This window comes from Nelumbo lutea, chromosome 1 (assembly GCF_056320005.1).
Source record: "Nelumbo lutea isolate HS-2025 chromosome 1, American lotus-T2T, whole genome shotgun sequence".
NCBI classification, from domain to species: Eukaryota; Viridiplantae; Streptophyta; class Magnoliopsida; order Proteales; family Nelumbonaceae; genus Nelumbo; species Nelumbo lutea.
Genome location: NC_142684.1, coordinates 135,254,358 through 135,267,137, shown reverse-complemented (window position 1 = coordinate 135,267,137; position 12,780 = coordinate 135,254,358). Strand labels below are relative to the sequence as shown.

Sequence of the window (12,780 nt, the reverse complement as noted above, 5' to 3'; positions counted from 1 at the left end):
TCCTTCCTTCAGGTTTATTTTCTGCAATCCAAGGAACCCACGGATCATGGATAGCATTAATTTGTTGGCTTGTACTTACTTTCCAGTAGCATGAACTCTCTATTTTACTTTTAGGCCTCGTTCGCTTTTTAGTTAGTTACTTATCTTGGTAAATGCAATTACTTGGGTAAGTTTTTCCAAGGAATATTTACCCGGGTAAGTGCACTTACCCATGTTCTTTTATTTTTCATGTAAATAAGGCAATGACCATTTTAGCCATAAAAATCCATAATTAAAAAGGGCATTTTTGTCCCACTCAAGTGTTGGCAACTTTCCCTCTAGGCGGAAAAGTTATTTACCCACCTAATAGATGGGTACCACTTACTCGGGTAAGTTATACCCAAGAAAATAAACTTTCCCTGGTCCCCACATAAATCTGAAAAAAGAACATGGGATTCTTGGTCAATGGGAACCAAAGTTCCATTAACCAACCTTCCCCCTCTCAAAATCTGAAAAAAGAACGCCCCCTTAATTTGATCATTGGTTTCCACCATGTTGAATCTGATTGCTTACTTTGCACCCAAACAGACTTTTGTTTCTCAGGTATTTATTGTCTTTGATCAGTTCTGCCCACAATTGGTTTTTGCAAGAAAGCAGTCTCCATATTTGCTTTTGCTTTGAGAACAAAGCTTTGTTCTTGGCTTCAGGGTTTCCTTATTCCCAGACCCCCCAAGTTTTTTGGTCGGCAAATTTTGCTCCATGAGATATTGTGCCCCATGTCCTTGTCCTTGTTCCCCTTCCACCAAAAATTTCTCTGAGCCCTTTCTACTTTTCTATTTTGGATTCGATCGGATCCAAAATGGAACACATTAAGAGCCTTGCTTCTGCTTCAAGTCAGCCGAAGAGAAGTCGTTCACTTTTCCAACAGATCAGATGAAGTTTATCATGTATGGGCCAAAGTTATGATTGAAAACCCAGCCCACGTATGAAGCCTACGTGGAAACATGAAATGGGCCTTAGCACTCAGCCCTTCTCGTTGATCTCATATTCTCATTCCTTCCTCCCGCTCCCATTCTCCAACGGATTCCTTGCTCAAATTCGAATTTGAATTCTCTCTCTCTCTCTTCGTGTGTGTGAGTGTGAATGTGACTGCGTGTCTCAAACTCTCAATAGGAAGCACAAACCCCTTCCTCACCAGTCACCACATCCACCAGAACCCCAAATCCGAAATCCTTCTCTTCCTCGAATTCCAGAATGCATCAAGAACCGAGCTCCATGGATTCTTCGTTGAATCCTCCTACGTCTGAACTCAAGTCTCGATTCGAAGCATATAATCGCTTGCAGGCAGCTGCGGTTGCTTTCGGAGAGAAGCTTCCGATACCAGAGATTGTCGCTCTCGGAGGTCAGTCCGATGGCAAGAGCTCCCTTCTTGAAGCCCTCCTAGGATTTCGATTCAATGTTCGGGAGGTGGAAATGGGCACCCGTAGGCCTCTTATTCTTCAGATGGTCCACGATTCATCAGCACTGGAGCCCCGTTGCCGGTTTCAGGTTCTGCCATCTCATTTTAATTGATTTCAAGTTTTTAGGGTTTCGTTGCTCCATTCTCTTTATATTTATTAGATATTGTCCTCTTCTCAATTTCTTCGGATTTTGCAAATGTTGATTTTGCGTTAATGATGCCACGAACATTGATACTCTAATATTTTGTTCATACTGGTGTTACGCTTTATGATTTGCGTTTTCTCATCTTTTTTCCCTTTTTCTTTTGTATTGATGATGCTACAATTTTTGTTTTCAAGCATTACTTCTGAATTTGATGGTTTTGTTGGTAGGAAATTCCAGCTTCAAGTGCTTCATTTGATGGTTAATCTTTTATGAACCCTGATAAGTTTGATTTTGGAATTGGAAGTCTAATATTTGGAGTTCTCGACCTTATCAATGTTGGAATTTAAGCTATTTTCTTGTAGCCTCTCTTTGATTCATCATTTGGTGGATGTTTATGCCATCGTAGAATTATGGATTTTCTTCTAATCACGATCAAGAATCTTATGCCAACCCAAATTTTGGTTATTTATTTAATGCTTCTTTTCAAAGGATATTCATAAAATAGGTTGGCTATCCTTCCTTTCTATATACATAGTTTGTAATATGTGATAGGATTTGGGCACTTCTGGATCATAGGTTTCAGTACTTGGCAATTATGTATTATGCTACTATAATCTAGTTAGAGTTTACCACTCTGATATGTATGAGTGATTGGGTGGTTTGTTTAATCCAATTTTCACTTCAAATTTTTTGATTGGGTGGTTTGTTTAATCTAATTTTCACTTCATTTCTTAAATCAGTGATACTGTTCTGTTTCTCATCTTATTAGAGTCTCTCACTCTGCTATGTATAAGTGGTCCGTTTAATTGAAAATTGCCCCTTTATTCATAGCCTAATAATTAATTCCTCCTACTAGACTCGTTTTATTTTCTTCAAACTTATCCTTCAAGTTTCAAGTTGTTACTGTGTTACTCTCCATCATTACTCATCCAGAAAATTGAACCTTGACTAATGAATGCAGGATGAAGATTCTGAAGAATATGGAGCTCCTATTGTTTCAGCATCTGCAATTGCAGATCTAATCAAGTCCCGAACTGAGGCACTTCTGAAGAAGACCAAAACTGCAGTTTCTTCAAAGCCAATTGTTATGAGAGCAGAATATGCTCATTGTCCTAATCTCACCATAATTGACACTCCCGGCTTTGTTCTTAAGGTCACTCTACCTCAAAATCTGGATGTTAGAGGATGTTTTGCAACTTGAATTTCCCATTATTTTTTATTCTTAGTGGGCTAGTATAAATTTATTTGCAGGCGAAGAAAGGTGAACCAGAGAATACACCTGATGACATCCTTTCAATGGTGAAGTCGTTAGCAAGTCCTCCACATCGTCTTCTTCTCTTCCTTCAGCAAAGTAGTGTTGAATGGTGCTCATCGCTTTGGTTGGATTGCATTCGTGAAATTGATCCAACCTTCAGACGGACGATTATTGTTGTCTCCAAGTTTGATAACAGACTCAAGGTATAGAGATATCACAGAACTCCTTTGCCTTTGGTAGAATCACATTTGGGTTAATATGGAGTAGAGATTGGTCTAATACGTTTAATTATGTTTTATGAAAATCAATCCATGCAGGAGTTCAGTGACCGTTGGGAAGTGGATCGGTACCTAAGTGCAAGTGGTTACCTTGGGGAGAACATTCATCCATTCTTTGTGGCCTTGCCAAAGGACAGGGGTACTGTGTCAAATGAGGAATTTCGCAGGCAAATATCTCAGGTGGACATAGAAGTTCTCCACCACCTGCAGGAGGGTGTCAATGGAGGATTTGATGAGGAAAAGTTCAAACCTTACATTGGTTTTAGCTGTCTGAAGGAGTACTTAGAGTCTGAGCTTCAGAAGAGGTATAAAGAAGCTGCACCTGCAACTCTTGCTTTGCTAGAAGAACGCTGCAGTGAAGTCACTGCTGAATTGGCCAGAATGGATTCTAAGATACAAGCAACATCTGATGTTGCTTGTCTTCGGAAATCTGCAATGTTGCATGCGGCTTCTATTTGCAATCATATGGTATGTTATATGATTCACAATCTTATCAATCATCATTTGTTTTATGTCTTTAAAGAGCATTTCCATGAGGTGAATTTATCTTGGTAAAACATGGGGCCTTCTCTTTCATTGGTTGAAGGGGGCATTGATTGATGGAGCAGCAGATCCTGCCCCAGAACAATGGGGGAAAACAACAGAAGAGGAACAATCAGAGAGTGGTGTTGGGAGCTGGCCTGGGGTTACTACAGACATAAAGCCTCCCAATGCTACCCTAAGGCTTTATGGAGGAGCCGCTTTTGAGAGGGTAATGCATGAATTTCGTTGTGCTACATATTCAATCGAATGCCCACCAGTCTCAAGGGAGAAGGTAAAATCTTCTCTATATTTAACTATCCTTCAGAACTGAAAATTATAATAATTTGGTTTTCATTTTTAAAGACTACAGTTTTACTTTTTGTATCACAGGTTGCAAATATACTACTTTCCCATGCTAGGCGAGGTGGGGGTGGAGGAATATCAGAGGCAGCTGCAGAGATTGCACGTGCATCTGCTCAATCATGGCTTGCTCCACTTCTGGACACTGCATGTGATCGGCTTGCATTTGTTTTGGGAAACCTCTTTGAACTTGCCATCGAACGTAACCACAGTCATAACTCCTCTGATTGTAAGCTACTTAAATCTTTACACCTCACATGTTCTTCTCATTATTCGTAGCTGTTTTACCTATATCATTTTTATTTGCTAACCATGGTACTGTTCTGTATCCACTCAACTATGCAACCAAGAATCACTCAGTATACAATTATTATATTTGACCTTCTGCATTAGTGATTTATATCTATCTGAGACAATTAAAGCTTAGAATCATTTCATTGCTTTGATTCTTTGTTATCCAACATTTACAGTTTATTTCATGAATAGCTAACCACTTTCTTCTCAATTGTCTTCACTGTTATGTGGGTGAACAGACCTTACTGATTCATTGTTTTTCCTTACAGTTATTTGGTAGAAAGTTCCTTCAGTTATATATAATCATTGGGAGCAAGTATGATATGGAATTATGGATTAAAGAGAAGAATAATTTGGTTAAATTCCAAGATTGCATGATTCTTTTCCACTAATTAATCTCAGAGTTGATTTCTTCCATCTTTACTAGTGCTAGACATTTCTGAAACCAATCTTTGCCTTGCTAATCTTCCATTAAAAATATCAAGGTACAAATTATTTCTCCTTTGAATGGGGAAGGATCTGCTACAAACAAGATGTGTACAGCAGCTATGTAACCCAATGAAGAGTGAACATGCTAGTCATTTGTACAGGTACCAGTTATATGGATCATTGGCATGTTCACTCTTGATTGGGTTACATAACCCATTGTACATGCCTTGTTTGTAGCAGATCTGGAGTCAAGTAGAACATAATTATCTGTAAACTAGATATTCTATTTCACTGTGGTATTTCAGGCTATAACAATTCAAGCTTACTATATCTTAGAAAAAGGGATATTTGTTAATGTATGTGACCCTTAACTTTTATCAGGTAACATATAAGTAATGTATCAACCATTTTGTTCTTGCATCACCAGCACTCCGTCCGCATTAGTCAGTCATCAATGCTAGTACTGTTTTTCCCTTAATGTATGTGCCAAGAAACTTATACAATCTTACATCCTCTTATTAAAATGCTCAAATTTGAGGCATCACTGCATCAGTGATTTCTGATGCCATGTTCAAATTTTATTAGATAATTTTTGCAACATTTCCTTCTATTAGAATTTAGAAAAAATATTAGTGACAAGATCTGTGAGAAAATGTTTACTGCAATCTTATTATCAGTCCTGTGATATCTCATACAAATGCCTTTTTGCAATATTTTATTTTAAGATCATAATTTGTTTCTGACAAATAATTGATTCTGTCGATGGTCATCTTTCATGAGAGCAGATGGGAAGAAGAATGGAGATATAGATGGATATGTTGGTTTTCATGCTGCTTTGAGGCATTCTTACAATCGCTTTATAAGGGATCTAGCAAAACAATGCAAGCAACTAGTCCGCCACCACCTTGATTCAGTAACTAGCCCATATTCTCAGGTTTGCCATGAAAATGACTTCTTTGGAGGTTCTGGCTTAGGCACAATTTCAATTGGCAGATTCAACCAAATTCCACTGGCTCCATTTTGTCTTGACCTCTCTGATGGTGGGCTACCATTCCAAGATGAAGCTTTGGGAAGGGATCAGGAAAATATACCTCCTGAAAAGAACGTGCAGCAAACAACACCAGGGAAAAATGCAGAAGCCAGAGATGTTCTCCGTGAAAGCCAAATGACTGTACCTGAGACTCCATCCCCTGATCAGCCATGTGATATAATTCATGCAGGGGCTAAGAAGAAAGACCCTGGGAATGGCATTGAAGTTGGAGGGAGGAAAAGGTACCCAAGGACGATAGCCAACAGCAGAAATTTGGATCATCACCGAATCCAAAATGGTAGTACGCTTCTATTTGGCAATGGCGATATTGGTTCAAAACCAGGCTCAGCTTACTCAGATGTTTGCTCTTCAGCTGCACAGCATTTTGCAAGGATACGCGAAGTGCTCATTGAGCGAAGTGTCACATCAACTTTGAACTCCGGATTTTTAACTCCTTGGTAAGCTTTTCTTGCAAACAAATTAAACAATTAATGATCAGACAACATGAGAAAGCATAAACGTGTTCATGTGCACACTTGATATGCAACTGCTCACTCATTTGCACTATGTAAAAGTAAAACACCAGAATCCAGTTCCAATTGTAATCTTGCATGCACTCCAATGCATAATTTTCCTTATAGTCCTAAATTATTATATTGTATTCATAATAGGTAAGGGGTTAATGATGATAGATTGTTCTGACAAATCTAGTGATTTTTTTTATTGCTTTGTTTTTTCTTTTTTTTTTTAATCATGGTGAAACAGTCGAGACAGGCTTGTGGTGGCTATTGGTTTAGATTTGTTCGCTGTGAATGATGAGAAATTCATGGACATGTTTGTGGCACCTGGTGCAATTGACATCCTTCAGAACGAGCGGCAGTCCCTCCATAAGCGCCAGAAGATATTGCGGTCTTGCTTGCATGAGTTTAAAAATATAGCTCGAGCACTTTGATTAGAACCATTCCATGTGATCCCAGGGTTTCACATCTAGTGAACATTTGAACTGCACCAGAACCCATGTCAAAGTAATTAAAAACATACCTTTTTCCATCTTCCGCTTCTCTTTTTCTCAAATTTTCCTGTATCAGATTGTTTCATGTAATATTTTTGTATTTTGTATCATGTCATTGATCAATCATTTTCCTATGAAATATACGAATTCTAGAGATCGCATTGTTCACTCACTGATATAATTGATAATTTGATATGGTTGATCATTGATGAATTAAAATTTAGAACATTTGGGTGTGCAAAGAGGATTAACAAAGCAGAATTGCATGCTCAGCATCATTACGGGCATTATCTGCAAAGACAGAATTTTGACAAGTTAAAACATCTAGTTGATAAAAATCTATTGTTCCAAGATAGAAGGCAAAATGAACTATACATTCAGAAATTCCAACTGAACGCTAATTTTACTAATGAAGCTTGTGAGAAAACCAATTTGATAAAAAAAAAATGATTAGGAAAAACAACCATTTATTCTGCCTTTGGAATTTAGTATTAAAACAATTAAGGTGATCCTGTAGCAAGGAGATGGGCCTGTGAGATAAGTGATTAATGTACTAAGAAGATTAAACAAATCATTTTTGTTTTCCAGCTGATGCTTTAAACAAATAGTTTTAAGTTCAAAGATGAGATACTGTAGTATAAACTAGCTATAGTGCTTTACCAAATGAATGTTTGAGTGTTTGGACACTCAAATTGGATGAGCTCTGCTTATGCAGTTCAGTAATCAAGTTTCTCAGGCCCAAAACTGGACCATATACATAGAAAGGTTCAGAGCTAAGCCCAAGCTGAACCCGCTATGCCCTAAAGACTAACTGGGCCGAGCCCACTGATGTCCTGTGACAAAAGAGACTACTGGGCTGGCCCGGCTTTTTAAAATCCCCTTATGAGTTATGATGCTTTTTTCACCTGTGGTTTCTATTTTTAAATTAAATTATAAAAATGTAAAGTCACAATAAAAACCCTCTTGGGTTTTAAGTTCCCTTTAATAAATTCCATCATTACTCTCTTTAATAAGATATTTCTTAAATGTTTCTCTGCCCCCGTCTCCCCAATAGTTAATGTTTGGAACATCTCTCCTCCCCCATTTAAATCCCTTAATTCATCTTAAATATCTCTTGACTCCACTTGACTTTCTTAAATAAAATGAGTAGGATCGGGTTAAGGGCTAACCGAAGACAAACCCTAAAAGTGGACCCTGGTTTGGACCCAAACTGATTTCAAAACCCAATTTTACTGATCAAAATCTAACTAAATTTCTATTCAACCCCATGCGTTTGTGGAATTTACTTGCTAATCATTAAATGGCCTACAACGGGGTAGTAGTTGTAGAGTTTGCCACCACCCAAAACAAGACATGTGGTAGGCAAGCGTTGGTTACCTGTTTGGTAGGTTGAAATAAAAGGGCACAGAATGAAGTGAGTTCCCCGAGTACTCTGTTCAACAGGTAAAGCTGGGGAGGGTTGGCCCAACGTTTCTCATGTTAAGAGTCCTTATCAAACTCAAAAATCAGTACCTATATCTATATTATGCTAACAAAGGATATTTACTATTTGAACCAGACGTTTTTAAAGCTATAAGTTATCTTTGACATTTTTTTTTCAGTCTATAAACGCTACAGTAATGTTGTATCATGTTAGGGTTCGAAATTTTGGTACCATTGTTGTTTCTAGTTTGAAATGTTTTAGATTCATCAATATAAATTGGTGAGGGATATGTATTGTTACATGACATGAGTCATTTGTAATGACTTAATTATTAAGGTTGTGTTTGGAAGCATTGTTGTTTTTACTTGAAACATTTTAATTTGATCAATACAAATTGGTGAGAGATATGTATTGTCACATCAGATGAATCACTCTCCTCTAAAATGAGTAAATGATTAGACTTTACATCTTCGTCTTAGGAACATTCTACAAACAACTTCTAACACATACACTAGGTTATGTTTAGTTTGAAGGAAAAGGTAAGAAAGCCCACGCAAAGTTTGCAAAGGTTTCCCTACCTTTTCCTATTTTTCCCTTTAAACTAAACACAACCTAAGTGTGCATGTTTCAAATATAAACAACTGTAGTTGTATGCCAATTTATATTAATCAACCCAAAACAATGCAAGTTTACCTAATCGTAAATGGTGATAAGGAATTCTAGGGTTGTTCACAGGTTAGGTTGGGTTGGTTTAGTAGTGTTTTTTCAATCGATTTGACCTGATCAGATTACTTATAGACCAAACCAAAACCGACCCTCTATTAAGTAAATCGACCTGGTCGGTTTGAGTCGGTTTGGGTTTCAACCAACTCCAAGCTTGCACAATGCACATGAAGTCAAAGTGTTTATATTATATATAATATTTTAGAGTATTTTTTCTGGAAATATGTATTTAAAACCAAAACATATATTCAAATATATTGAAATATATATTTTCTAATTTCTGGAAATATATATCTGATATATGTCAGGATATATATATTTTCAGATATATATTTATTATTTAAAACTAAAATATCTATATTTAACAGACATTTTTTCAGAATATATATATTTTTAAAAACCGAAACCAAACTGAATTATTGGTTTATTCATTTTGCAACCCAAAACTGACCGATAGTAAAGAAAAATCGGCCAATTCAGATTGGATAGGGCCGAATTAGTCGATTTAGTCTGTTTGAATTTATTTGCGAACAGCCCTAAGGAATCCCATTAAAAAGATAATATAGATTAGATGATCTACCATGAATGAAGAACTAGTAATGAAATCAAATGAGTAGTCCACTTAGATTAGGTACTTATCAGATGTCACATAATAGGGATTTTCCACTAATCTGAAGCTTCCATTAATTTCCCAGTTGTTGACGTGTGCATGATTCCTGAGCAATGTCATTTTCCAGTTTTCAAAGCTAATATCAAATTAACAATAAATAATTAAACAACTAGCCACTTTGCAGTCTGTGCCTCATTTAAAGTTTCTCTCTTTGGAACCCCAAATTCATCCAGGGTCCCGGTGTAGACCCAAAGATTTATTACAAGATCAAGTTCGTCAAACAGATGGTTTTCACATCAAATGAACAAGTGTAGGGATATGAACAGTTGGCGGGTGATTGAATGATGCTCTTTTGCTTTTTTTTTTGGACCCACATAAACTAGTCTATTTTGACTAGCTGTTTAAATCCTTAAATGCATATGGTTTACTATTCCATGAATGATATATTGATATATTATAATCCAATAATCGAAGAATTTTATTTATATATAATTTCATAAACAATAAGAACTGTATATGAAAAAGGTCATTACCCAATATTCCATATTGATATCTCTTTTATTTTTTTAGAAAGAAAAGGTTATTACCGAATATTGATCCTAATTAGTATGGTCGATCTCTAATCCCGTATGTGAGAATATGATTAACGTTTTCTTTTATTTATATTATATAATGCAGATACTTGCCTTATTTTCATACAATTTATAAAAATTAAATCAAAATATTTACTAACATTGTATCGAATAAATTTTTATTTAATTTTAATATAAATTTTAAATTTTAGTTATAGATATGGTACTAAACAGAATAATCAGGCTATGTGTGGGTATTTTTTTTCCAATATGTCAAAGAATAGAAACAAAGACCAAAAGGCTGAAAGTAATACTTTTAGGATTTAGGACAGGTGCCCACGTTCAATGTTTAATACCCTTTCCAGAGATGGCCATGTTCAAAACTTCAAATCTTGACACTTGGAACAATTTTTATCCATGAGTATCCCCTCTTATTTCAATAGCTCTATATGTGCGTGTTGATACTTTGGTGTCGGTTTTCAAGGTCACCAAAACACTAAATACTAGGGTTTAGGTCCTTTAGGACATGTGGCCATGTTTAATTCTTAGTACCCTTCTCAGAGATGGATATGCATGTTCAATGCTTAATAGACCGGTTTTGGATTGGACCCTGTCCAATTCAAAATTAATTTGGATGGATTGGACGGACCAACAAGATATATTAGATTGGATCAATCCGGTCCAAATATTTATTAGATTGGATTGGACCTAGTCTGTCCATAATAAATTTATATTGGATTGGGTTGAATTAAGTCAATATCTAGCCTATTGATATAAGACCGGGTTTAGGTTGAAATCAATCTAAACTCAAAACGAATTTGAACAAATTAGACGGTCCGAATTAGTCCAAAATATTCATTGGATTGGACTGGACCTAATCATTTATAATGGACTTACATTGGACTGGATCGGATTGGACCAAATCCAATCCAATTGGCACCCCTAGATGTTCATATAAAATTCTGACCAGTAATTGTGTGAAAATTCTGAAGACTTCAGTGAAAGGACTTCTGTGGGTATTTCGTTTCCAATATGCATGCCTAAGTAAAGGGACAAGACCATGTACAACTTGACACCTGAAAGGCTGAAACTATTCTTATCCGTGAGTATCACCCCTCTTCAACATTCAAATAATCCCTTGTGCCACTACTCACTAGTTGCATAGGTTCAATCAGCCTACTGAATTGAATACAAATGCCCCACTCGATAGGATAATTTGTCCACTTTGTGAACTACTACCTGGCTAGCCAAGTCTTATCCATATCAAGTGACAACTCTTGGAGACATGGCAAAGACTTGTTCTAAGCAACAGACGTCACATTAGTGCCCAATTACGTTGGGTCACATTGTACATAGGACATAGGAGATATGAAAAATAATATCAGTTTATTAAAACCGATCCAGAATCAGAACCAGTTTTTTGGATACTGGTTAGATCGTTCAGTCCAATGAATCAATTTGTGACATTATTAAAGATTTAATAATCCAACCATCTAGGTCAGCGGTTTGTTAATCAATTCAATAATATTTTAGGAAAATCCGGGTCAGATAAATGGATGTAAACGGTACTGAATAAATGACTGGTTATAATGGTTTTAAAACCATGAATAATATTAGTAATAGCAATAATAGTGCAATTGATCGTTCCGACATCTGCATAGGATATTAATGAGTCCAGATTAGGTAGGTACGTCATTGTAAGCACGTTAAATGAGTACTGTCAATTTTTTTTTGACACCTATCCCTTGATATACTCCCAGTTTACCCTTAAAAAAAAAAAAAAAAATTAAAGACAACTTTTAACAGTTGTCAGAATATCTATAAAGTGCTTAGTGAATGTACTTACTGGATCCAGTCCCTATATAAACACAAACTGAGGTTATTTTGATCAAAAGCCTCTTTTAAGTGTTTTATTTTTTAATCTGGTATGGTTCATGTCCCCACTCAGTGTGATTGTTAATAAGTTTTTTTTTTTTTTTTTTTTTTTTTCCGGGTTTAAAAGAAAGAGTTTTGTTAGCACTGTATTAATAGGATACTTGTAACGTTTTCATGAGATAGAGATTGTTACTTGTTGAATAGACAGGAACCTCTCCTGCTTATGAGGCTGATGCTTCACTGGTGTTAAAGTTTATGTTTATCAGTATTGTGTTGTTCAGAAAAATGGCCTTACCTTTGGTGGTTGGTTTGGACATGATTCCTGAGTCTGATGTCATTTTCCAGCTTTCAGAATTACCCTTTAACATAAGCAAACAGTCGGAGGTTTGCCACGTAAGTTTGTAGCACGTGCCTCCCTCACTAGTTGCTTTTATTTGAGGGGTCCCATATATACTCAATACAAACATATCAGACCCCCAGAACCAAGTTCAGTGTAAAGGGGTCAAAGGAAAAGTCTCGTTTCAGAAACTCAAGCGCACCCAACAATGGGGCAGTTTGTTGATTCAATTGATACTGTATTTGCCCTTATCTAGGCCTACGTATACATAAAGCCCTAAATGAATCATAAGAAGGGCCATTACTCAATTTTGTGGGGTCTTGGGAGGGGTGGATTGGATTTGAACCTAACCTTTCACATTCTCGAGCCCACGTTCTCATGCTTGTCGGCCCATTGCTCTATTTAAGCAGACAGGAGCCACATTTCTCCCAACAACTTTATGACAGTGAGGTCCAAAGAAGGATTAGATCCCTAAA

The 12,780-nt window shown here is 36.5% G+C and overlaps 1 protein-coding gene across 1 annotated transcript; it reads left to right on the top strand.

Moving 5' to 3' along the window:
* The first annotated feature begins 1,050 nt into the window (after positions 1 to 1,050).
* On the top strand, positions 1,051 to 6,932 carry DRP5A (Dynamin related protein 5A). Its single transcript, XM_088943272.1, has 8 exons — positions 1,051 to 1,527; positions 2,546 to 2,737; positions 2,836 to 3,042; positions 3,157 to 3,585; positions 3,704 to 3,931; positions 4,030 to 4,228; positions 5,508 to 6,210; positions 6,518 to 6,932. The coding sequence occupies exons 1-8, from the start codon at positions 1,234 to 1,236 to the stop codon at positions 6,702 to 6,704; spliced, it is 2,439 nt and encodes an 812-aa protein (XP_088799398.1). The 5' UTR covers positions 1,051 to 1,233; the 3' UTR covers positions 6,705 to 6,932.
* Positions 6,933 to 12,780: the final 5,848 nt, after the last annotated feature.

Bases quoted from the DNA above. Each gene is read 5' to 3' on its own strand.
- DRP5A (XM_088943272.1), top strand. From the start codon at position 1,234: ATGCATCAAGAACCGAGCTCCATGGATTCTTCGTTGAATCCTCCTACG. The intron at 2,738-2,835 runs GTCACTCTACCT...ATTTATTTGCAG, and splicing joins CTCCCGGCTTTGTTCTTAAG to GCGAAGAAAGGTGAACCAGA. The intron at 4,229-5,507 runs GTAAGCTACTTA...TCATGAGAGCAG, and splicing joins CAGTCATAACTCCTCTGATT to ATGGGAAGAAGAATGGAGAT.